Source organism: Sceloporus occidentalis, unplaced genomic scaffold (assembly GCF_023333645.1).
Source record: "Sceloporus occidentalis isolate IW3139 unplaced genomic scaffold, rSceOcc1.0.p SCAF_1, whole genome shotgun sequence".
NCBI classification, from domain to species: domain Eukaryota; kingdom Metazoa; phylum Chordata; class Lepidosauria; order Squamata; family Phrynosomatidae; genus Sceloporus; species Sceloporus occidentalis.
Genome location: NW_028316981.1, coordinates 135,419,788 through 135,446,903, shown reverse-complemented (window position 1 = coordinate 135,446,903; position 27,116 = coordinate 135,419,788). Strand labels below are relative to the sequence as shown.

The 27,116-nt window shown below is 38.3% G+C and overlaps 2 protein-coding genes and 1 pseudogene across 7 annotated transcripts in view; 1 reads left to right on the top strand and 2 right to left on the bottom strand.

Annotated features, from left to right (window-relative positions):
* Nucleotides 1-7,212, top strand: part of ANKRD40 (ankyrin repeat domain 40) — a 28,610-nt gene extending 21,398 nt beyond the window's left edge. Inside the window, exons 5-6 of one of the 3 annotated variants that reach the window (XR_016282236.1) lie at nt 1,943-6,964; nt 7,129-7,212. Coding sequence is in view for 1 of the 3 variants with exons in the window: in XM_089537306.1 (XP_089393432.1) it covers nt 1,943-2,089 (147 nt within the window). In the remaining 2 variants the exon portion in view is untranslated. Of the gene's footprint in view, nt 1-1,942; nt 6,993-7,128 lie in introns of those variants that run through there. The other 2 variants (XR_016282237.1, XM_089537306.1) reach the window with 2 other exon arrangements.
* LOC149322237 (U2 spliceosomal RNA) lies at nt 7,075-7,167 on the bottom strand (annotated as a pseudogene).
* A 1,527-nt stretch (nt 7,213-8,739) lies between the features above and the next one.
* ABCC3 (ATP binding cassette subfamily C member 3) overlaps nt 8,740-27,116 on the bottom strand; it is a 105,855-nt gene continuing 87,478 nt past the window's right edge. For all 4 annotated transcript variants that reach the window (XM_089537258.1, XM_089537267.1, XM_089537278.1 and 1 more), the window contains 5 exons: nt 19,990-20,136; nt 17,207-17,365; nt 13,111-13,277; nt 10,224-10,418; nt 8,740-9,042 (listed from right to left, as the gene is read on the bottom strand). In XM_089537258.1, coding sequence (XP_089393384.1) covers nt 8,934-9,042; nt 10,224-10,418; nt 13,111-13,277; nt 17,207-17,365; nt 19,990-20,136 — 777 coding nt within the window. In that variant the 3' untranslated portion in view covers nt 8,740-8,933. The remainder of the gene's footprint in view (nt 9,043-10,223; nt 10,419-13,110; nt 13,278-17,206; nt 17,366-19,989; nt 20,137-27,116) is intronic.

The following is a 27,116-nucleotide window of genomic DNA, read 5'->3' as shown; positions in this document are numbered from 1 at the left end:
TGATTTAAATGAGGACTGTCTTCTTGTGTCAAGCAAGGTAACCCTGTGCATATTTACCTGTGTGTAAGCTTCAATGTATAAAGTGGAACTTAGAAATATCAGTAAACATGAGTACTGTATTAGATTGACAATTGATTTTTGCAGACTTGCACAGTAGTATGGGATATGTCATTTTGCTATATTGTTAAGAGTCTTCTACAGCTAGTTAGTCAAGAAGATCAACTTCTAATTCCTTTGCTATGACAACTGCCAATTCCCATTGAAAGAGTTTCAAAACACAGGCTGACATAAATTCAAGGATTGAATTGGATTTAGATAAGTAGCAGAATTTAGTTTATGTTAGCTAAATCTAGGAGCTGGTACTTCTTAGACATCTGCCTCCCCTCTAAATGGCAATAGCAGACTATTCTGGCTCTGGAAAGCATTAGGGGAGTTATTGCAGAAGAAAGTAAATCCCTCTTTCTGCAGCTTCTAAAAACAACGTTGTTGTTGTGGTGTGCCTTCAAGTCATTTCTGACTTATGGCCACCCTAATGCAACCCTATCATGGAATTTTGTTGTCAAGATTTGTTCAGAGGTGGTTTGCAATTGCTTTCCCCTGAGGCTGAGAGCATGTGACTTGCCAAAGGTCATCCAGTGGGTTTCATGGTCAAGCTGAGAATAGAACTCTGGTCTCGAGTCATAGTGCAACACTCAAATCATTGTGCCATGCTGTATCCTCAGGTTTTGTACATATATGTAACAAATAGGATTCCAGACTACATCTTTCAATATCTGCACAACACTTAGAAAATGTAGATGTTTTAAGTGTTTAAGTAATAAATCATCTAAAACTTGTAAAGTGCTGTACAGAAATGGAAAGCAAGACAGACCCTCCCTGCAAGTTTGCAGTTTTATAGATATTACATGTTGAGGAAAGACAGGATTGGAAGAAAAAGTGTTCTTCCCCAAACCCTCTTCTTCAGACAAGACCAAAATATTTTCTCCCAAAGTGCCCGCCCCCGCCCCCCCAAAGAAGTGGGCAGGGTGTATTTTTTAAAGGAAAATTGTACTTTGCCCCTAGAAGCTCATAGACCCACATTTTTTCATTTTTCAGCCAAGAAAGATTCACTGAAGGGCAGGGGCTCTGGGGGCTACACAAAAGGCTTTGACAGGCTGCCTGCAGTTCATGAGTCACACAGTCCCCACCTGTGATCTGCCTGCTGGATTGCAAAGATAACTGGAGTTTATCAGACAAGGGAAATTGGAAGTATATTCCAATGGCAATCTGAACGCAATCATGGGGTTTAACGTTATTGCGTGATAGACTACCACATGCAATTTCAGGCAGTGGCAAGCTATTTTCGAGCAATGGGAAGTCAGTTTGAATGCAATTTGAATTCACATAAATTCGCTGAACTATCAAATTCACGTGAATGCGTTCTGGCCCCACTTTCTTTTCATTTGAAATTAAGAGAAATTCCTCCCGTGTGATAAACTCCTTTATTTGAACATTAAAAAAAATAGTTATGCAAGAGATGTTTGTTGTTATCTGCCTTTGATGTATGGCAACTGCATGAATGAGATACCTCCAAGCCGCTGTTTGATCCTGCAGGCTCAGGACCATGATCACCTTGGTTGAATCTCTCCATATAGTATGTGGTTTTCCGCTTTTGCTACTGATCTCCAACTTTCCTGGCATTACTGACTTTTCTCATGGTGTGTCTGGAGTATGACAGAGTCAGTTCAGTCATCTTGGTTTATAAGGAGAGTTCAGGTTTGATCTGTTCATTTGTTTGTCTTTTTGGCCATCCATGGTGACCTTAGCACTCTTCTCCAGCACCACATCTCAAATGAGAGAGTATAACAGAATGAGTGAAAATTGAAAACCTTTGGGTATTTTGCATGCTGCATGTGAGTGTCTAAGCATTATTGTTAAAATTTACTCTATTTGTCTCTTTAAGGACAAAGATGTCTCAAGGCTTCAAGACTTCCAAGAATTAGAGCTCGTTCTAATGATGAGTGAAAATGACTTCCTGTTCAGAAATGCTGCACCACCATTGACTGAAAGGCCTTGTTATAATAAGAAAGCATCAACACTGACTTACTAATTGTTCACTCAATAATACCTGTCACTAATATTTAACTATTAAACTTAGGATTTTGTAAGGGCTATAACCTCAAATTCTACTTTACAGCATTAACCTATTGAGCATACTTATTTGGAAGCATGTTCCTATAGAAACAGCTAAACATGTTTCTAGTTAACTGTGCTTGCATAAGGATGTCATATTTGTAGTGTCTGCCATTAATCTTAGAGTGAACTGGCAGTCAAATAAAATTCTGGGATAGAATATTAAACAGTGACAGAAGAGTTCCTCTCACCATGCAGCATTGGTTCTTGCAAGGATATTATTTCTTCCCAAAATGCTGCAGAGTTAGAAGTCTCAGGGAAAGACTTAAAATAAACTGTTCTAATAATTGCTACTGATTAAAGAGAGCAGAAGCACTTATATTGAAGGGCAGAACTTGGGATCCATGTAAAGCTTCTAATAGGACACTTAACATGCAGAGACTCCCGAAATGTCTAACTAGAGTTAAATGTGCAACATGTAAGGTGAATAAGCTATTTTTATAGAGAGAAGGGAGAGAATAAAGGTTCTCAGACAATAGGTACACAGGCACAGAGTAGCAAGAGAATTCTGAGTTGCACAAATAGGCCACCCTTTGGGAAGAGCCCCTGTATATGTGCAAGCGGGATCTGTTTTGCCTCATCTACATGTCAGGAGGAGCAGGCAGTGTTTTTAGAGGCAAGGTATGCGTCAAGAGGGAAACCTGGCCTTGCCACTATTAGGACAAGCTTCCAGTAAGCTTCTGGAAAGTCATCCCTCTCAGTGGTATACTGTGGCTTGGGCAGAACTTCAGAGGGAAAGGAAGATTTCTTGGACTACAATCCCCTAGCTTGCATAGCCAGTGGTCACACTGGCTTGGGGATTCTGGGAGTTGCAGTCAAAAATGGAACTTTCTCAAACTCTGGCCACAGAATTGCTGGACAAGACAGCTCCAGCTTTGCCCAGTTCTTTTAGAAGCAAAGCTTGGACTTCTGACAAAAGCACAACATTTTTAATTTGGTTGATTTAAAAAATAATTTACCCAAATTAGCTGTGATTTCTTCAAAATGGTGCTCAAACATTTGAACATATTTACTGTATTAACGCAAACTATAAATATGGTGTTGACCAAAACTCTTAGGATGTGTGTGTCTGACTTATGATTACTTGTCAGTAAACAATGTAGACTGGTTGGCAGTATCAGCCAGTGTCTGGTGCTTTTCTGTTTCAACTTATGGGGCTTTCTGAAGGTTGATTAGGATGGATATTGCATGAGACAGCCTGAAGCCACATGTGGACTGAGCACAATTTTCCTTAGCCTCCATTCCAGGGGTGAGAATCATGCAACTGCCTGGATATTGTTGGACTGCACCTCCCAGCCTTTCTCACCATTGGCTATCCTGATGGATTTGCAGCCCAACAACATTTGGATGGCTGTGTGCTTCTCCCACCCCTGCCCTAGCTTTTATACCATCTGTCCTCCAGTTTTGAAACTATTACCTATTTAAGTAAAATAATCTAGCATTTTAAATAGCAGATTTACTTTTAATACTAAGATAACTAAGCTAAAATCTTGGAATTTCTATGCATTTTTGACCAACTTGCTTGCATTTCATATAGGCATGCCCAGCTTTTCAAGTTCTATATACATAATCTGCTGTCAGGTACTAGAGTAAACAATCTGGAAAAGCATGGAACATAATAACACTTTTGAATAATAAATAATATATCTAGATTTAGCATTCTGTGTACTAGTTGAGGGATGTTGTTTACTTTAACTGCAGTCTGATGAGATGTGTACTGCAAGTTGGATGAACTATAGCTAGGGAACTAGATATTAACAGGAAAAAAAGTATTCATTTGCTAATTTTGGTGCCCACTTGTCAGTGCTTCTAACCTGCATTTTTGGGCAAGTATTCATGAGCCCTGTGATCCCAGGTATGGACCAGGGCTTTTTGAATAACAGCTATCTCCACAGAACTAAGTCAGGTCTGAAGTGACGGCTGTGTCTACAATAATGCATTTGGAAAGCATTCCGATGGAATGCTTCCGGAATGCCAGAACCATTCATTCCTATAAACTTTTTCAGAAAAGGTATGTGACCAGAATAAGGATGTGAAAAATATTTATTAGTATTCCCATCCTCAACAGCAAAAATACATCCACACATGCACCTATTAGAGGAAAAGGTGAACAACAGTAATAAGATTTGCACTTCAGGGTTCTGGGAAAATACATTTGCACAAAAAATATGTACTCTCTCTCTCTCTCTCTCTCTCTCTGTGTCTATGTGCATTTACATGTGTACGCACACACACGTGCAGAAAATGTATGGAATTAGTGCATTTTTGCAAATTGTGTAAAATTGTGCAAGTTGTATAAATTTACTTCAGATGTACAAATATACTATTTTCTGCATTCGTGGGCAGAAATTGTATTTTTTATGTTAAATGCAATATTTTTGCATGAGTGAGTATAATCTATGCAAAGTACAGTCTTCTGCACAAAGTACTGCTTTAAAAAAACACCCAGAAATGTTTTTTGTGCAAATAAATTTTCCCAAGTATCAAGTGCCAGGAAATTGCATTGAAAGCCTCATGTTTTCACGAATAGGGAGAAAATAGCAGAAGTTATACATTTGGGTGTGTGGATGAAATAAAGATTTAAATGAATAGGTTAGAACAGTAGTTTTTGTTCTGTTTCTGCTAACTGATCTGAATGGCCAGCTGGGTGATTCCATCCATCCTAACAGGTGTTCCTGTTGATAGTGACTGGAACAAATCCAAATTGAGGGCTCCTATGCAGCTACTTATCTAAATTAGCAAGCCCCAGTCTACCCATTGATTTACATCTGCAAGAACTAAAAGGAGTCAGAAATGTCTCCCAGTTGGAGGTGGAGGGATTTTTCCACTATGCTCACCGTTTTTAGTTGTCTCCCTCTTCTCCCTGCTGCTTATGCAATCAGAGAAGGGGGAAGGAATCCTTTAGTTCTGGATTTCCTACATCAAGTTGAGGTGTACATGTCTGTGTTTCTGTTATCTGTGACTATTGCTCCCATGACCACTGCCTCCTCAAGATTGGCTCACTGGCAGAACAGGCTATTGACCAAGAATCTGTAGAATTTATTCATACAACAGTAAGAAGGCAGACCTTGTTAGATCCTGCCCTTTTATTTTAGACTCTGTATGGGGCAGAGTTAAAAGGAGTGCCAGTCTGTGCACTTGCATTCCAGTTCCATCTCACTTTGCTTTCCTACTCAAATAGTATTCTTTCCTCTCTAGTCAGAACTTTTGACAAGTAAATTCAATACTAAATGTCAGTTACTGTCAGTGACTCATTATGATCACTTGCCTCTATTAGGTTAGTGCTTGAAAGATGCATTGTAGAATCACTGTGATTATTTAATCACAGAATGTTAAGATCAGGGTTTAAAATCTGAACAATCCCTTTATGGAAGGGAGCGCAGAGTTGATGGCATTATTGTGAACAATCACTCTCTATATACAGGTTTTGATTCAGGCAATATATTAAAAATTAGGATCTAAATAACATGAGGTTTGCCTGGACTACGTAAGGGGAATTATTAGTATTATTAAAATACTTGTGCAAGTATTTAAATAGATGTATAACTTACAGGCAAAGCACTTACAGTATTTGTCTAAAATGAACTGTTTAACAACTAAACTGTTGAACAAATATATTTTGTTTTAAGTGAATTAACTATTAAAAAAGTAGTAGCTAATCTTTAAGTGACATGAACAGGAGATCTGATTCATCACAGATGCCAAGACTAAACAGTTGGAGGGTCATTGTTATCTCTGGTGACTAGAAATCAGAGGACACAAATTAATTTGTGACAATCCAAAATACAGCGTATAGCTGAAAAGATGCTCACAACCCATATTCATGTAGACACTGATTCAAGATAACCTAAGATTGTGTAAGTGAGGTCTTACATGAGAATGTTATATTATATTTAGTCCTCTTGTCACCTGACTTCACTGAGCTAAGATATCCATTTTCCCAGTTCAGGGCCTAATACACTGACATGTCTAATGCCCTATGAGATTTTAATTTTGAATCCTTGTAGGCCTTAAACTTCAGCATAGGGCTTTAAATATGCATAATGTCACAGGAACAATCTGTTGTTTCTGTTTTTGCAACACACTTAAACGTGTACCTTAAATCAGTCTACACCAGTGGACCCCAAACTTTCATCTTCTGGATGTTTTGGACTTTAGCTTGTAGAATTTCTGACTTTTGGCCAAGCTGACTGGGGCATCTGGGAGCTGATATCCAAAACACCTGGAGGACCAAAGTTTGGGAAACATTGGTCTACACTGTCAACTGTCCTAAATATGATTGAATGGAAACAGGCTCTTGTGTTATAAGATTTGGCTTAGAAATTCCAGCACCTTTGAGGACAAACTCTTAAAAGAGGACAGCTGTAATCCAGCACAGATTCAGTGAGCTGAAGTGTGCTCCTTTCTATGCCAAATTGTGATGATAAAATTTTAGGATTTACATTCAAAAGCAGATATCTGCAGGACTCCAAAATGTGGGGAAACAGATGCAGTCTATTGATTAGCCATAATATTAATGAACAAATTGCAGTTCTGTTGATCATACTGCACAGTTGCTGGCATCTTTCTATGCACTCAGAGAAATATTTTTATATTGTGTAACTTATGCAATTTATAACAGAGGATTTTATTAGCTTTGCTAACCAAATTATTATTAACTTAATAACAACAACGGTGTGGTTCTTTCTCTCATCAGTGGATATAAAGGATTCACAACTTCCTGAATTACTACATAAACAATGTGAAAATGAAGAATTAACCAAATGGCTAAGATTCTTGTTTCTGATGTGTTGTATCCTTTTTATAATTAATAAAATGCTGTTGCCTTTAAAACTGATTTTTTTTAACTCTCTGCAGCATATATCATTCAAAAGAATGTTAATTATGCAATGTCTTCATGATGGGAAGTGGGCATTAAATTCTGAATTAGTATTTTTGCCTTAAAGATTTTCTAAGATACTACACTTGATCTTAACCAAAAGGCCGAGAAGCGATTTTCCAGGAACTTTTCTATGGTTTTAAATGGCCCAGTAACTTAGGTCCAAAACACCCTGCAGAAATAATCCAGTTTCAAACTGCTTTAACTGCCCTGGCTTAGTGCTGGGGAATCCTGGGAACTGTATTGTGGCACCAGAGCTCTCTGTGAGGCAGCTAAATGTTTCACAAAACTACAGTTCCCACAATTCCCTAGCATTGAGCCAGGGCAGTTAAAGTGGTCTCAAACTAGATTATTTCTGCAGTGTGTTTTGGACATTACTTGACTCCTATAGCAGGTTTTATGTGGAACAACTTTTCCAGACAGCTGAGAAGCACCTGTTGGTCTAGGACAATGATTCCCAGAAGCTGTAGCTGACTTGGCCAATATGAAGGAATTATGGGAGCTGAAGTCCAAATCATCTGGAGGATCAAAGTTTGGGAATGACTGGTCTAGAATATCAAAGCACATCTTTCTGCTGTTGGAAGCTACACAGGTTCTGTGTAGTTTTCATAGGAACAATAAAACAACTGACTTGAGATCCGTGGACTTGAAAATCTGCAAAGGGGTGACCACCAGCTTTTTGGACTCAATGGGGCACGCGCCTATGGTCCTCCCCCCCCCTCATATACACATCCCATTGAAGCTTAGGGGGCTTGAATATGCACGAGTTTTGGAACTTGTGAGGGGAAGTCTGGAACAGATCCCCATGTGAGATCCAAGGGGCAAGTGTAGTAGCTAAATTTTTAATTTTTAAAAAATTTTTTTTAACCAAATCCTATTGTACTTACATTAACCTTGCAAGGCCAATATAGCCTAGAGCAGTGGTCCCCAAACTGTGCCCTTTAAGAGATTTTGGACTTCAGCTCCCAGAATCCCAGACTATTGGCCAACATGTTTGAGACTTTTGGGAGCTGAAGTCTAAAATCTCTTACAAGGGCACAGTTTAGGGACCACTGCCCTAGAGCCTTAGTGCCTCTCCCAGCTATGATCACAGCATGTGGTACTTATACAACCCTTGTCTGAGGTCAATTGGTTCCCACTCAAAACATACATTCCAGGCTAGCTGGATGTATGCAAAGTCTTCATTTCAAGGCTTGCCAGTTATCTGCTTGGCAGGAAACAGGGTGAAATCCCCTCTTTCTTTTTTTGTCCCCTGCTTCTTTTCTAGAAATGCAAATGCAGATTTCTGTGGGGGGTTCCATAGTTGGATTAGGGAAATGAGAGCTTCTTTTGATACTAACCTTTCTTCATGGGACTTCCTCCAGTTAGAAATACACCAGAGTCATTCTACCCAAAGCAGCAAAAACCTCTTCTTTTGTTAGCAAGAGTTTCATTGAAATGAAATTAAGAAGTACAGTAAATCTCTTGTAGATTAATCTCAGATCACAGTTATGCCTTCCGTGGATTCTTTGCACTTGTCAGAAAATTGTTCCAGAATAATAATACTCAAATGTTTTGTATAACTAGATGTATTTTACTAGAAATAAAATGGAATATAGTCACTTGCTATTCATACACAAACATTACATGCACACATCCCATTTTATTAGGATATCTGTCAATTAAAAAATACTTCAGAGAATAGAAAATATATTTAAAAATATAAAATTATTATTTTTTGTTTATCACAACATGAAACATTTTGCTTCTGTATTACCATAATCAGGTAGAAATGCTGTTTTGAAAAATACAGTACATTCAGGTATTGTGTTTGGGTAAAAAGCAAAACAAAACCCAAATTCCACCAACCCAGTTCAGTCCTTTGATGGTACCAGCCAGCTTGTTATGCCAGCCCAGCATCTTTGGCCATGGCATAGAAAATCCCTTTGGATTCTATAAGTTTCGAAGGTGTGTCGAATTCAGCAATTGCTCCTTTGTCTAGAACGAGAACTCTGCAAAACAAGAGGGGGAAATGTTGTTTACCTTTCTGAAAAATACTTTTCTGAGATGGTGTTATCTGGTAAGTATACAGAAACCTGGATTGACTGGTTGACTTAGTAAATTTAGTACCTCTTCAAGAATCACAGTGAATCTTCCATCTCCATTTTTAAAGAGACTTGTACTGTTTAGAAAAATCCTGAACAGAGTTACAACTGAACACATCTGTTTTTACAGTGGACATGTATTGCAAACTTGAATCTAAGAGAGCACAGAGCACTACCATCACACTGCGTGGTCCTGTGGGGAATTCATTCTTAGCTTCATCTCCTTATCTGGAATATTAGTGATTACCTCAAGAGGCAGTATGTATAAGCAAAGCAAAAATAAATAAAATTAAATTAAAAGATTCTGCAGATCAAATGTACATGTAGCTGTAATGGGTTTCTGATACATAAGATTTTCACAAAAAGCTTAACCTGCAGAAAAAAATGTGTCCTAGTGACCACTGAATTCTTGTTTCATCTCTAGTAAGTCCAAAGATTTTCTCTGTATTTGGTGAAATAAACTGATAAATGGTTGGTTGCAGCTAAAGAACACTGCCCTAATTATTTTGAGTGGGCTCCCTACATGGCCAGTTCAGTATTCTGAATGGGTTGGCTCCTGCTATACTTCCCCAATCAACTCTTGCTCCTTTCCAGGAAAATGGCAAATTATTCTTCTTCCTTACAGAGCATTTTGCTGCACTTGAGTGAGGCAAGCTGCACACACAAAGAGTAGTACCATCATTTCTCAGGAATAAGAACTTCTACTTGCCAACATCAAGAGGCAGACTGATGTGCTTATCCATAAGCAAATGCACTAGTTTCCACCTGCCACTTGACACAAACTGACCTGTAAAAACATTGCCTGGAATGGGAATCAAGCCCTCTTTTTTCAATAACCACCTTGCAATAAACCAGAAAAATGAAATTACCGATCCATGAAAAAGATCAATAAAGATGTATTCCCAAACTTGAATCCAAGACTTTTAAGACTCTTTAATTAATTCAATAGTGGGATTCACTGTAAGTTCTATATGGTAAATCTGTTTACTATTTCAAGGTAGTGAAAAGCCAGTTATGAAACAGCATTCCACAAAGCTTTCTGAAAACACCATTTTTGGAAACACAAAAAGACCAAGATACGTAGCTACCTGGTGTAATCCATAATTGTATTCAGCCGGTGTGCTATCGTCAGCACAGTGCAGTCTTCAAATTGTGTTCTTATTGTTGTCTGAATGAGGTCATCTGTTTCAAGATCAATGGCTGCTGTGGCTTCATCCAAAATAAGGATCCGTGTTTTGCGGAGGAGGGCTCTTGCCAAGCAAACAAGCTGCCTTTGGCCAACACTGAAAAAAAGAATATGAGGATGTCTGGTTTTGTTTTTTAAAGCAACAGGCACACCAAGGCTATAGCATTTGTTGCCTGCATCCTTCTTAACTCTATGTGAGTGACTGAGATTCTCTCCCAGGGGTAGACATCTGGAAGTTTCAGGTGGGGGAGGCTGTACTGCCCCCCCCCCCACCCCAGGAGCTCAGAAGATTATATCTCTATGCTGTATCCCTCAACACAAACATTGTAAAGCATTATTTTTTTTTTAAAGATCAAAATGCTTCCCACACACTTTAAGGGGAATGAGGAACTATCTCACCTAGTTTTGGGACTCCCTAAGCCATTGGGGGTTCCAGCAAATGCCTTTTAAAAAAAACCCTAGAAGTCAGCTTAGGCCACGATTTGCCCACCTGTGTTTTAACTAAATGCCATAGGGATTCATGGCTGCTGCTACTTGTGTTCCTCCTACTTGCTTCTGCTCTACTTTTCACAAAAACCTAATGCATGATATCCTCATGCTCAGCACTTCCTTGCTCCTTGCATGTTGCACCCTATTAAATCAGAACAGCAGTTGGAAAACACTGAACGCTACAGTGTCTGGGTGTTATACTGTTTCTTCCAAGTGATGACTCCTCCTGTCACCATGTTGTTCGATGGAGCTGCCATGGGCTGAAAGGCCATACTTCCTTCTATGGGCCTGCTTGACTCTTAAGTTCTTTGGGGGAAGGCTTTATCTCTGTTCCACTACTATCATGGGTACATTGGGTGAAGACACAGAAGACGACCCTCTCAGTGGCTGCTCCCAAGTTGTGTAACTTCCACAGGAGCTCAGTTGACCTCATGTGTTGTCTTTATGCTGGCAGGCAAACACTTGTTTAAGGCTTTCATGGCTGGCAGCCATAGTTTTTGTGAGTTTTTCGGGCTATGTGGCCATGTTCTAGCAGAGTTTCTGACGTTTCGCCAGCATCTGTGGCTGGCATCGATGCCAGCCACAGATGCTGGCGAAACGTCAGAAAGAAACTCTGCTAGAACATGGCCACATAGCCCGAAAAACCCACAAAAAACTAAAGATTTGTTTATTTAGGCAAGACTGTCTTGTAAAAAAATTACTATGTCAGAAGGGTCTTTTACTGAGGTGTGTCTTGCTTTTCTCCTTTATACTGTGTTTTAATGCATTTTTACACTGTTTCAATTTAGTTTTTTTAAAAATAGAATTGTTTGTTTAATGGCTTTTAAACTGTTGTATCTGATATGTTTTAGCTGTACTTTATTTAATTTGTTTTAAGTGGGCCTTGGGCCCCATGTTGGGAGAATGAAAGGATTTAAATTCATTAAATAAATCAATGTGTTCTATGTAGTGTAAGTAATAGTGAGGGATCATGGGTGCTCTACATAGCTACAGTTGTCCATCCTTGGTCTAGACATTACTACAAGATGGAGGAGGGAAGAAGAAGGATATGGGCCACATCCCATTGCAGAATCCATACAGAATTAGGCATCTGATGGCATTGGTAAAAAAAAAAATGTGATAAAAAAATGTCTGCGTTCAACCCATCTGCTGCACGGAGTTCTTTTTAACAACAAATACCAGTAGTGTTTTTAATACTGGCTTCAATTTAGCATGGCTCACTGTAGTACAGTAGTTCTGCATACAGACTTAGTCTAGGCTGAGCCCTATCTCTTGTCCTGTCCCCTATACTCATGTACACCTCTGAAGCTTCTCTGCATGGCCATTGTATACCTTGTGGGGCACAGGCAGGATCAGAGAAAGTCGTGCTATGTTCCCATAGCCAGATGGGAATTACAGCAGTGTTCAGATCTATTGGAGTCCCAATGATGATGTAATCTGATCATTTTGTGTCTAGCTGTAGGAACACAGCCAGGCACCTCTTTCATTCTGCCCACACCTGCTTCCCATGAAGCATGGAATGGTCATGCAGTGGATAGTGGGCTTCAGAGGCTAAACAGGAAATTGGTGGTGCAGACTTTGGGCACTGGAAGGAGGAAGGAACTATCAACCTCTAGAATGTCCCCCCCCCCCCAAAAAAAAAAAAAAAAAAAAAAAAGAATATGCAGGCATAAGAGAAACTTATGCTGGTGTATGTTCCTAATAGGATGCCAGCCATATGCTTCCTAGCTCTGGATGTCTGGCAGCCCCACCTTTAGTTAGGCCTGACTGGTGGATTTAGACTACAATAAAATGCAACACACAACTATTTTGCCAACTGCATTATATAATATACTGCTCAAGAAGTGGGGAAATTGGTATTTGACTAGACTAACAACCGTGCCCAGGACTTTGGGGGGGGGGGGGGGGCTGGCTGGCAGAAACTTGTAACATGACCCTCTTACATATATTTTGGGCCTGTAAGTTCTACCAACTGCACTGGCTCCTGGGTTAATAGCCCTGATTCTAATGTTGTTTGGATTTTGTACCATTTGTTCTTTCTTGTGTACACTCATAAGGATGACTATGTATGTGTGCGCACGTGTGGGGAATGGAGAGTGAGTTGGAGGAGGGTGACAACCTTGAAGCACCCAATGAGATCTCAGTATACACAGTGAGAACAGAATCCTAACTCGATATAGAAGAATAATCTGGCTAGAATGGTCAACAGGAGCACTTCACATAGCAACATTCTGGTATATCTCATTAATAGATAGGAATTTTTTTTCTTAATATCTACTCTTGAAGGAGATTTCCATTACCTAAGATTTTCTCCTCCTTCTGAACATTCGTAATCCAGCATAGCTGGCTGACTGCCGACAAACCTCTTCAAATGGGAGAGTTCAAGAGCCTTCCATATTTCTTCCTCAGAATATTTATTAAAGGGATCCAAATTCATACGAAGTGTTCCAGAAAAAAGAACAGGATCCTTAACAAATAAATCACAATTTTGTTAGAAAATAACTCTTAAAAAAACATAAGGGTCATCTAGGAATAATAAAATGTCCTTTAATGTATTTCTAACTCAATAGTGAATTTATGCAAAATCTCTCGCTATGATCTGGTTTGCCAATGCACTGATGTTATGTCCACAAATGTGTCAGATTCTTTTTGATTTCCATACTGTAATTCACTAGATTCTTTATAGCTGTGTGGACATGAAGCTATTATCTAACCAAAATTTAGACTTCATGATCTTCAGGAATGGAAGCCAAGGGCAAAACCAATGTCACAATAGTGTCCAACCATGAGAATGTGGTCACATAATTAAAGATACTTTTCACAATTCATGACCACAAGTTTTAGCATATATGTCATATGTAAATTCTGAACATGGCTCATCATCAAAACACACAATGTTCTGGAAGCTATCATGGCAGGCACCTTTGGATGTTGACTGTGTTCAATTGCTGTTATCTGCATTTCCTTGTGACTGTCTGTATTCTGAATCATGGCATGTGGTATGCATGCAGGAGAGGGAGTATAAAGGATAATTTACCATCATTCTATGTATACCTTTAATAAAAATCAATTTGAAACAAACAGTCACATGATTAACTTTCTTCCCCTCCTCTCCTCCTTCCAGTCCAAGTGTGTTTTCAAGCTCTTCAGAGCAGGCTTTAGGGAGTTGCAGGAGCGAAATAGTTCTGGCAACAGAACTACCTTATTGGAGACTGCCCCAACCCCTTAACTACTATGCCATCTTGATAAGACAAACAGGGGGAAATGAAGAAACCAGTACAGTGGACCCTTGTTATCCACTGGGTTTGGTTCCAGGAACCCCCGTGAATAAAAAAATCCGTGTATGTTCAAGTCCTATTAAATACAATGGCATAGCAAAATGGTGTCCCTTATATAAAATGGGAAAATCAAGGTTTGATACTTGAAATTTATAATTTTTTGAATATTTTCAAGCTGTGGATGCTTGAATCCATGTATAAAAAATCCGTGGATAAGGAGGGCCAACTGTATGAGATACCAGTATTGGATAGTTGAATAAAAATACTAGATAGAAAGCATATGTGTGTTCTCCCTTCTATAGCCATAGCAAAATGCATCAAGTGCCCTTGGATAATATCAGCATGACAGAGAAACAGGTTGGAAAGTGGTAAAAGGTGAAAATGTGCAATTGCAAGGCCTAATGGAAACCAAGTATAGATAAGGGTACCAACTGGAACCATCATGCTGGCAGCCCTAGCACCGCCTTCCCACCCCCCACCCACCCCAATCAAAGAAAGTGTATAATTGTTTGGATCCCTATTGATGTCACAGTGCCAAAAACACACACCTTTGCCCCCCCCCCCCCGCATCTTTTAGGGTTACCATGCTAACAGGGGATCATTATGGAATAGCAATAATTCTGTCTAGTATGCATGCCCAGGCAATATGACCATCTAATTAGTGACATCGTATCTACATAGAGATAAAGTGCTTTGATTAACATGGAAATGTATATAGGCTTGGATGTCTGTTCTTTTTCCTCTGCATCAATCTTTTTTGTCACTACACCACTTACACCTTTTTGCTGAAGGAAATAAAACTGCGGACTCTCCCTTCTTTGGTGTGTTACCTGGCTCATTCGCACCAAGAATAAAGAACTCCCATTTTTGTGGATATCAGTCCTGAACACTGCCAACTCAGTAATAGTATTTATCTGAGATTTAAGTAATCCCATTTTATGATCTGTTTTGGGAAATGATTAATGGTCCTCATTAGAACCATACTTTGCACTGGATTCTGAGCCAATGCATGGGAAAAACATAATCTCAGCTTCCAAAGTCTCACAAGCATAGAAGAACAAATGGGATGGATTACTCCCATAGTTCATCATCTGCTAAGATACAATGCTACCAGACCATCTGTCATCACGTTATTCATTTGTTTAACAATGACACTGGTCATCTTGGTGGTTGTTTAGACTATAGAGCAACAGGGGACAAAGCATGTTCCACAGACTACATGTGCTCTGTGGTATCCACCTCTTCAATTGTTAACTGGAAAAAAACCACTATACCCTCTAGGGGTAGGGATGAGCAACTCTACAACATGGTGGGGGTGAGGTTTGACCTGTTTTAAACCATGAGGGAGTGTTTCCAAAACTGTTTGGTAAATAGTCTTCTGCTGGGCCACAAACAAATAAGCCCATGGTCAAATTGAATCTTATTGTGTCTTTGGTAAAAAACAAAAACAAAATCCAGGTGAAGTGAGTGTGATGAGAAGTATGGTCCCTCCCAGAACATTTGGGTGTGTTTGTGTGTGTGTGTGTATGGGGGGGCTCCTGGACATGTGGAAATTACCCACCACCCCAGTTCTAGAGAGGTGGCTGTTATCTATAAACTACAGTTTTTTCTCAGATTTCTTTTTGTCCAGACAGTACATAGGATTTAGTTACTCTGGCTTTGAATTTTGAAATTTTTAATATCATTATATATTCACTCTTTGCATTTGCAGACTTCTCAGTGGGGTATTTATACCCTTTTAGAAATAATATTTTTGTTTTGTTTTTTTGCTTCAGGGTTCAGTTATTCTTCTATTTATCCTGGCTATTTACATTTTTTGTTAGAACCCTTCGGTTTGTTTCATTTCAATGCTTTGCCATAAACTGTACTGGAAAGCAGATACAGTATTTAGGAATTCCTTATAAATAGTCTCCCTCTGCCGGTCAGGCGTGGCTGAAATGGTTAGTTCCCAGGCAGAACTGATAGCCTGTATACCTCCAGTCTCCCTTCAGATTTCTGTAACGAATCTGTGCTGAAGGCTGCAAAGATGGGCATGTTAGCATTTCCCGCTAGGAGCAAGCTGGTCAAATCCCATCATGGCTCAGCTGAATCCTAGTGGATGCTATGTGGTATTGATTTAGATGTTGAACTGCCACTTATGTGTATGCATGTGTACAAACAAGAATTCTTATAGCTGGGAGCTGATCTTATTAACCTTGATTTTCAGCTCTGTTTTGGTTTTGTCCATTTTACAACTGATCTGTGATTGCAATAAAGTTGCATTATTCAACATTTCCCCCCGTAACAAGGTAGGAGTTAGGTCTAAGTAAATATGTTGTTGTGCTACCCACCAGCAGCTTTCAGAATAGTCAGTGATAGGCCCAAAAAATACAACAGCATGTCCTAGGCTGCAGCAATGGAAGAGGAAACCTCCTCCTCCTTCTTCTTGTACACAGGGAGCAAACTAAATTACTGTATCTTGGTTTTGTTGGACATTGCAGCTTAATGGGACTTATAAAGAATAATGTATTCCTGTTTCAGAACTCATTTAAATCTTTTCCCTTGGTTTCCACCTTACACCTGTCATGGGACACAAAGTAATTCTTCTGAAGCTAGGCATGTAACTACTAATCCTGGATACATAGCCCAATAGTATCCACACAGGACTTTGTTGTTGTTGTATGACTTTAAATCATTTATGACACTGTGACCCTAAGGTGACAGGGCTTCTTTGGCAACATTTGTTCAGAAAGGGCTGAGAGAATATGAACTGCCTGACAGTCTCTCGCAACATTTTTTGACATGGAGGAAATTTTGAAACAATTTTTAGGTCTTAGGAAACCTTTGCATAACAGTGTAGCAGCTCAATCTCTCCTTCGCCCATCATGGTCTCTCAAAGAATCCCTATCAATCTCTCATGGAACTTTCAGGTTCCAGGGAACCCTATTTGAGAAACCCTGGCCTAAGGTTATCCCATGGTTTTCCTTGGCTGAATAGGCATTTGAATCCTGGTCTCTGAAAGTCCTAATCCAACACTCAAATTATGACACCATGCTGGCTCTCACTTTACAGACCCTGCCTTACCACAGATGAGTAGTTTGCTGTATAAACCAAAGTTTCATGACACAAGCTGATTTACCTGAGGAATTATGGTCAACCTGGATCGTAGGTCATGAAGGCCAATATCTGCAATTCTCAGTCCATCAATTTTGATTTCCCCTTCCACAGCTTCTAAGATCCTGAAGAGGCAGAGGGTCATAGAGGACTTGCCAGCTCCAGTTCTTCCAACAATCCCAACCTAATTGATATAGTTGAAGGAGGGGGTATTTATTAGTCTTTAAAATCAAACTTATTTACTAGGTTTAAAAATCAACAACAAAACTATTAAGACTACTATTGGACATTTTATTTGTAGTTCTGTGAGAAGAAATACAATGATATTTTTAATCTTCTATATGATTGGGTTTCCCTCAATCATTCTGTGAGTGTTCTCATTGCAAGATAGTCCCTCTAAAAGGAAATTTGTGTTGTTGGTGGGCCAATGCCCTGGAAGGGGTCATTTGGTTATGTTATGAGAGGGAAACATACATCCTCAAAGCAATAAGTTTATATATTCTCTCTTGCAAGTTTACCATCTTAAAACAGTGTCAACCTAATTGAAACATTTGAAAAATTAGGGACAAAGTATAGTTCTGACTTAGATAATGGCTCCCTTATAGAAGAAAATGATAATGCACAATATCCAATCCAGGTGAATTTTACTTTAATCCTTTTCCAGATTATAGTTTATGAACAATGTTTTTTCTTTTCATCTTTTCATTATGATCCACAAAAGGGTATCTGAAACAAAGGTAATGTACATTTATCATGCGTATGGAAAAGAGGGGAATCCTTCCTCCATATAGAAGGTTCTTTGAGTCAGTGGAGGCTTCCACAGGCAGAAAAATGTGTGTTTGGTTTGCATAAATTTCACTTTTCTTGACCACAAACTGATGGTGCACCTACACTGTAGAAATAATGCAGTTTGACACCACTTTCTGCCATGGCTCCATCTTATAGAATCCTAGGATTTTTAGTTTTGTGAGGCACCAGCACTCTTTGGCAAAGAAAACTAAGCATCTGTTAAAACTACAAACCCCAGGATTTCATAGGATGGAGCGTATTGACACTTAAAGTAGTGCCAAACTGCATTATTTCTACAGTATAGCTGTATCCCAAATCTCATCTCTCATATTGATCTGGAGAGTCCACCAGACCTCTGGAGAAAACTTTGACGTGCGGGTGAGGGCAGAATAAATGATAGTAGTCTGTTGGATCAAAGAGCTTTTGTGAATGGAAGGAATGGGTTGAAACTTACAGAATGTCTCCCTGAACAGGGTAGGAGAAGATCTTTGCTGTTTTCCTCCTTTCCCGTACAGTGCCCTATGTCTCCTGAACATGTCTGGAGGAAATTGGGGGCCCTCTCCAACAGTGGCAGAGGTTGTGCAGAGGGCTGCGGGGGGAGATGAAATGGGAGCAAACTGTCTCCTCTCTCTCTGAACAATTGTGTGGAACTCTGCTCAGTTGACACAGTTGTAGGTGGAATAAAAATTCTTGATCTAGCCCTTTGTTTTAAAACTTATCTGGTGCATACTGCCCTTTGGGATATGTTTTCTGTGATACAGTATGCTGATCTAAGTGGGATTTTAAAACTAGCTTCAACAGTAAATGTGTTTCATGCTTTACCTCCAGCCCACAGTGGTTCCCTACCCACCTCACAAACTTTTTTCATTGTTATTAGTAATTAAGGGATATCAGAGAGCTTTAATAAATGCTGTGAAATGACAGCCACTGCTTTAAGTACTTATGTGACTTGATCTTCAGGGCTAGTTTGAGACTCAAATGGCGGTTGATCAGACCTGTGCAGACATGTTCAAGCAAGGATGTGGGCATAGGGGTTACTTCTTATACAGCTGACAACTCAGCCTGTCTTAAGGAACAACAAGTATGGATGAAACTAACCCATGAAGAACTTTTCAGCATCCACAAATTAGAGCTGGTAATCTTTGTCACATACACCTTTATCTCTCCAATAGGAATTCCACAAGTATAATTACACACATTGTAAGAATTTGTTGCCGCTGAGTTTACAAGCTGATAAGAGGACAGACCAAAACTCAGTGGCAATGCACAAGCTTTGTATGCAGAAGGTCTGAGGTTCAGTCTCCTGCATCCTCAGGTTGGAGTAGGAAAGACACCCCCTCCCCAGAAACTTTGGAGAGCTTTGCAAGTCAGTGTAGCCCAGAGGTAGGAAACATCTGGCCCTCCATATGCTACTGTACAGCATGCTTTATCATAGCCTAGGTTGGCTACAACTACTGGAACTTGCAGTCCAAAGACTTCTAGAGGTATGTATGATTCTCACCCTTTACATAAATGAGGGACGGATAACTACACAGGGATCAGGAGACAATTTCCTTCCCAACCCCCTGTGGGTCAATGACAACCCACAATAACACTCCAATTACCTCTGTTTACATCTGCATCTTTCCTAAAATGGTGTCAGGAAATGACATTACATCACTTCCTATCACCATCTGTGTGGTTGTCTGCATTTTCATCACCGGGGGAGATTTTTGCATGGATTTCAAGCAAAATTGCCCCCAAGTCATGCAGGAATTAAAAACAGGTTTTTTTTGGGGGGGGACTGGAAGTGGGGGCTACGTGGGCTGCAAAAGTGGGGCTTGGGAGGCTGCCTGGCAGCTGCACTTTCCCTACCACTTGTGCAAATTGTATTAAACTAGACAGACCCAAGGTTTGACTAAAGAAAAGGAAGGTTCTGAAGAGCACCAAATGAAACTGAAGTGTTGCAAATCAGCTTATTGAAAACATAACTTGATTCTACTCATTCCAACTAAGTGATTGTGCTGAGATCATCCATACCTTTTCTCCACCTTTGACACTGAGACTGAGGTCTTTCAACACCAAGTCCAAGCCTTTCCTATACCTTACAGAATAGTTTGCAATTTGCACTTCCCCTTGGTTAGGCCAATCTTCTGGTGGTCTTTTGTCTTCAATTACCCAGGGAGCCTGGAAGGGAGAGTAACAGAATGAGATAGCACAGACATATTGTATTAGTAGTAAGACTTTTCTTTTTAAAAATAAATAAATAAATCAAAGTATTATATTATATTATATTACTATATTATAATACACTAAAAGTTCAAGGATAGTTGACTTGTTCAAGGATTTTTTTTCAAGTCGTCTTCTTAATAATTAACTCACTCTTCTCATTTGCATTGCTTTTTTGCAGAAGTATTTAAAGTAATATGAACAAGCTATCCTTCACCATATGCTACTGTGTGCCATCATCAAACAAATGAAGAGATGATGCAAATGTTACTGTGTTCTTGTATACAATATCATATGTGTCTAATTAGATACACAATATATTCCCATTCTTTTATTGTGTATCTAATTAGACACATATGATATCGTATACAAGAACACAGATACACAATATATTCCCTTTCTGGAGCTTCCGGCAGGATGTGCTCTGCAATGGCTGCAGTTTAGGGAAGCTCTGAGAACTGCAGCTGCTGATCGTGGCAAACTCCCTGCTTTACATTGCTTGTGGAGCCCTAATATCCCCCCGATAAAGGGGATTCCAGGGGCCCTTTATTTGCAAGGCAAGTCCCCTCCCAGAAAGGAGAGACAGTTAAAATCAAAGTGGTTATTGAGAGACTGCAAGGTCTGAAGGGAGACCGAGCCTCAAGGGCAAGCCTAAAACTACGACCCAGCTCAGCGTTTCTGCTGAATGCGGATCCTCCCTGCTTTCTTGAGCATTTAACAACTAAAGAAAGAAGGAAGAAGGGAAAACATAAAAGAATAAAATGCTGCTCATTAGGAAGCTGCTTTGATAGCTCCTCTCCTTACTGCTGCCCCAAACAGGGAAAGATCCTGAGAGACTGTAATGTGAGTTGTTTACAATCGGATTTGGAATGATTATTTCTTGTGAGTCTTTTTGGAAATGCTACAAACTGGCGCTAACAATTAGAAGATATATGGTTTGATTTGATCTGTTTCAATTTGCTTAATAAAGTGAGCTAATGAGAGTAGAGAAGAGTCACAGAAGAGCTAAAGAGTAAAGATAACAGATCAAAGGAAGGAAAAGTTGGAAAAAAAGATTTGAAATAATAATCCACTGTCTTAGAAGGAAAAAAGAGGGGGAGAAAGACACTTGGAAAATAATATTCAAAGACTGTGTTTGGCTGCTTAGTCTCTACCTACTCTGAGGAGTTTCCATTAAAGTTCAAACTTTCTATTTAGAACTGCTACAAACTAGAGGCATTAAGATACTTTGAAACAGCTCTTGGGTCTGTGAATTAGAGACAGCATTTGGGTTGGTAACAAGACTCAGCTGTTTAACCTTGAAAATGCCAAGGATTTACACAGACTAATAAGCACAAGCTGATAAGTGAGCTCCGAGAAGGCAGAGGGGAAAAAAAACGTTGGAGGAAGCAAGTAGGAAATCTTTGTGGTATCTCTGGAGTATATTTGTGATTAAATTAAACAAACTAGGTAACTTAATAAGGAAGGCATGGCTGCTGGGGAAAAAAATACACAACAAATGATGTACTCAAGCCAAACTCAAAGACGACCTTCAATGGAGAACCCCATGAACTCAGGGAAAAACCTTGAGCAAGGTGAATCCTTGGCAGAGGAGTTACAGAAAATAAGGACTGGGATAAGGGAAGATAATGAAAGATAGAGATAAAGGAAGAATTAAAGGGAGAATTACACCAAGAACTGAAAGGGATAAATCTGAACTTAGAGACCACTGTTAAGGAAATAGGAGGAATAACAGAGAAAATTGAGAAATTACAGACTGACCAAAAACAAACAGAGGCAAAGGTGGAAAATATTGAGACTGAGCAAAAACAAATGGATACACAATTGAAGAGACTAATTCAAGAAAAGGAAGAAGACAGAATATATATAATTAAAATGGAAAATAAACTAAGGGAATCTTCGCTGAAGCTAAGAGGAATTCCGGAGGCAGAAAATGAAGATTTATACAAATTATTGGTTCCAATCTTTGGTGCAGGAATCAGCTGAAACCTTCCCCTGGGAGATAGATAAGATCTACCGCATCTCCACAAGAACAGCAAGAATCAAGTCTCTATCCAGAGATATTTTGGTACAATGTGTGCGATGTCAGACTCGGGACCTGATCATCCAGAATAGTTATGATAAAGATTTGTTAATTGATGGGAGAAGAATCCAGATCTTTAAGGACATCTCTGCTAGAACGCTAAGATCGAGACGCGATTACCATTTCATAATGGATCAGCTGAAGGTATATAATATACCATTCAGGTGGAATGAAATAGAAGGAATTACAGTGACATGGAAACAGAAGAAATATATTTTGGACTCTTTATCTAACGCAAAAGATTTCTGGAGTAAATATAAAAAAGACATTGAAAAGAACAAAGGGGACAGCCCAGACAAGGAAAGATTCGGAAAAAGATTCCCAGAGAGAATACAGACAAGACAAGTAACAATAAGATTAGAAGAAGAAGAAAAGAGGGGGGAAAAATACCCCATCTGATGTTACAATTACACCAATTGGTGAATGAGTTAAGTGTAAATTTCGCAATGAGATCAGGTCTCTGTATTTAGAAGGGTAGGGGAGTGTGGAGGAGGGTGGGAGATAGGTTCTTGTCTTTTTTATCTGTTGTCGTTGTTGTTGTTGTTGTTGCTGTTTGCTTGGTTTTTATGAATTCAATGCTAAAGATGAAAATAGTGTCGTGGAATGTAAGAGGCTTGAACTCATCTAAGAAAAGGAGTAAGGTCTTTACATTAATAACTAAACACAAAGCAGATATAATATGCATTCAGGAGTCGCACATTATCACAAAGGACAGAAGATTAATTGTTAGACAAAAATTAGGGAAAGAATATGTATCTGCAGCTCCCAAAAGGAAAAGAGGAGTACTACTTTATATTAACAATCAATGGGAATCTAAAGAAGTCATAAATGACAATGAAGGACATTATGTAGGGGTAGAGACCATAGTAGAGGATAGGAAGATTCTAATTGTGGGAGTGTATTGTCCCTTAAAAAATAAAAGTAAATTTTATACCACATTACAGGGAAAATTATCTAAACTACTGTATGAAGACATAATTGTAATAGGGGATTTTAATGGAGTGTGGGAGCCAAGATTGGACAGATTAGCTAAAAGGGAAATAGAAGAAAGACAAGGCAAGCTTCCTAACTCTTTCTTTGAGATGGTTGAAAATCTAAATTTAATAGATGCATGGAGGCAACTATATGGGGAAAAAAATGGATTTTACGTTTTACTCAAATAGGCATGATTCAATTGCTAGAATTGATATGGTATTAGTTAGTAAATCATTAGTGAGAGATTTGGAAGAGATGGAAATATTACCCAGGTCTATTTCAGACCATAATATGTTGAAAGCTACTCTAAAGGGTAAAAGGAAAAAGTTTGAATGGCGAATGCATGAAGATCTACTTCTAGACCCAAAGATATGTGAAAGAGCCAGAATTACGATCAGAAATTTTTTCGAAGAAAATCTGAATAAAGGCATAAGTATAGAAACAGTTTGGCATGCAGCTAAAGCCGTTTTTAGAGGCTTTTTCATTCAACAAAGCTGTAGGAAAAGGAGAGAGCAGGAAATAAATATTAATAAAATAAATAAAAAATAAAAGATGAAGAGGTGAAACTAGCAAAGGAACTAGAGAATAAAGAAATAAAGGGGAGAATTAAGATGCTCCAAAAACAGTTAGACTCATTATTGAATCAAGTATTGGGGAATAAATTGAAAGCAACGAAATTACAGAATTTTGAACATGCAAATAAAGTAGGGAAATGGCTGGCATATAGATTAAAGGAAAAGAAAAAAAGAAATCAGATATATAAAGTTAAAAGTGATGGGGAAATTAAGTCAAAACAGGAGGAAATCAAACAAGTATTTGTCAAATATTACAAATCTTTATATGATAATGAGGAACCAAATAGCGTACCATTGAATGAATGGATCTCGAAAGAAGATATTATGAAATTAGATGAGGAACAAAAAAATATGTTGGATAAGGACATCTCAATTGAGGAGATTATGGAGGCTATCCAGGAAGGTAAAAAGAATAAATCTTTAGGAACAGATGGGCTCCCACTATCATTCTATAAAATGTTTAATAAGGAACTGGGATACCCCTTACAATTAGTCTTTAGAAACGCATTGTTAAAAAAAGTACCTGAATCTTGGAAGGATGCTAATATTACTTTAATCTTAAAAGATAATAAAGAAGCTGAAGACTCTAACAATTACAGGCCCATATCATTGCTGAATGTCGATTACAAAATTTATACCTCTATACTGGCTAAAAGACTTAAAAACTGCCTGAAAAATTTGATTGGAGAAGATCAAAGAGGGTTTCTCCCAGGGAGACAACTAACAGAAAATGTCAGATATGTTTTAAATATCCTGGAATACTGTAATAGACATAATGAGTAAATCTACAATTATTACGAAGAATATGAAAGCAAGAGAAAGACCTACTATTACAGGAGGATACAGGTATGACAGTAAAGAAACGTGTTAGATATTTAGGGGTAGAATTGACAAAGAAATCAAATGAACTGTTTGATAATAACTATGTTAAAGTATGGAAAGAAATCAAAGGGAACTTCATAAAGTGGAACAAATTACACCTATCATTATTGGGAAGAATCTCAGCAGTAAAAATGTGTGCCCTTCCAAAAATTTTATTTCTTTTTCAAACCTTACCAATCAGAATACCAGAGAAAATTTTCAAGATCTGGCAAGGAGAGATGATGAAGTTTATTTGGGAGGGGAAAACCCCCCGAATAAAATTAAAAGTAAAAGATATACGGCGGCTCAAAATTTAAAAGAGAATTGGTACAAAATGTACTTTAGATGGCATCTGACACCAGTGAAATTAGCTAAAATAAATAACAAAACAAATAATCTTTATTGAAAGTGTGGTTGCACAACAGGCACCTACTTCCACTGTTGGTGGACCTGTAAGAAGGCTAAAAAATTTTGGGATGAGATAATAGGTGAGATAAATATAATGTTAGATATTAAGCTGGAAAAAAACCCGGAAAGTATCTTGTTAGGGATGTTTGAAGATAAAGTGAGCCAAAAATATGTAAAGATCTTGACATATATGGTTTCTGTTGCTAGGATCTTATATGCCAAAAGATGGAGAGTCAAGGAAACTCCCAATGTAGAAGAATGGGTCAGTTACCTATATGATATGATGCAGATGGACAGACTCTCAAGCATGACGAAAAATATTCCATATGGGAAAATAGAGGAAGAATGGACAAAAGTAATAGAATACATGAAGATGAAATGGAAAGATATCCTAATAGTATATTAGATTAAGATAAGACAGTGTATAAATTTGTAGGTAGATTCTATGTAGCATCTGGTGTGCCTTTCTTTCCTCTCTCCCTTACCTCTTCTGTTAAAAATGAAAGATAACATTCAGATAATGATGGTCTTTCTCTGTATACAATTATGCCCCTTTTTGATGTTTTGGGAATAATCTGCTATACATAGAATGATAAGATAGAAAGAGGATAAATCGTTTCTCGGTTTAAACGTTATAAGAATATACCTTTGGGAATGTACAGTCGGCCCTCCTTATACACGGATTTTTTATACACGGATTCAAGCATACACGGTTTGAAAATGTTCCAAAAAAGTATAAATTTACCTTGGTTTTCCATTTTTTATAAGGGACACCATTTTGCTATGTCATTATATTTAATGGGACTTGAGCATACACGGATTTTGTTATACACGGGGGATCTTGGAACCAAACCCCAGCGTATAACAAGGGTCCACTGTATAAGATTATTCGTGTTCTGCTCAGTAGAATGGAGATTTTTTTTAAATATATATTGAATAGAATGATTTAAGAGAGTACCAGGAAATATAAAGAGAAGGTGGTGGAAGACTTGGTATGAAAGAGAAATTGTGTTGAGGTAAATATAAGGAGTGTTAGCTGGTCAGTTCCTTTTAATATGTGAGATAACTGTGTTAAATGTATTTAATGTTTGAAGTAAGATGTATTTTATTTTTTATTTTCTTATTTTTATTTTCTTCTTTTTCTTGTTTTGATTTGATTCACTGTTTAGATTTTGTTGTGTATGTGTTGTATGTGTATAAATGCCACAATGAAGTCTATATCAAAATTTTTTAAAAAACCCCAACATATTCCCATTCTGAGAAGTGTACAAGAATCTTTACTTTCAGTTAGCACTAGTATATGCAAAGCCCATGTAACATTCATTTATTAATTATACTGAACAAAAAAGAATTGTAAAATAAAATCTACTGCCTACCCTTCTATAACTATATGGATAGAAAATAAATAAGAATCATGATTGCTGAATTTGATACCATACATTTATAGTTCATTAAGCATAAGAATAACTAAGCCAAAATAAAATAACAAAATAAAAACGGATTTTCTAAAACATCACATGTGAGAATGGAGGACCATGATCCTTGTTCTTATATTGCTTGAGCGACCTAGAAATGTAGACCTAGAAATGTGCACATTCATGTTACGAGAAGGAAGGATAAGTAGCATAATGTCCTTTGTTATGTTAGTATCCTGCTGGCAGGGAAACATGAAAACTTTCAAACTGCATCTCTCCCTTTAGCTGCAGAATGGAACATGGCAATTATTAAGACATTCACAAAGTGGGTTAGTTGCAAATGCAAATAAATTTAAAATAACTTCAGGCATTTTATAGTCTAATTACAAGAGGTATAATCAAGCCAAAGATACACACTTTTATGTTCTGTTTATATCAGGGAGATAACAAAGACTACATTTAACTTTCTCCTGTTTAAAATCAATCAGTTTCAAAGTGCTTATGACCAGTTAGATCATGGCTTGCACCTAAGATCATTTAAGAGTTGATTTGCCAGCAGGGAATACACATCTACACATCTACATGATGCAAAGACTAGTCTCGTCCTGCCTCACAGCTGTC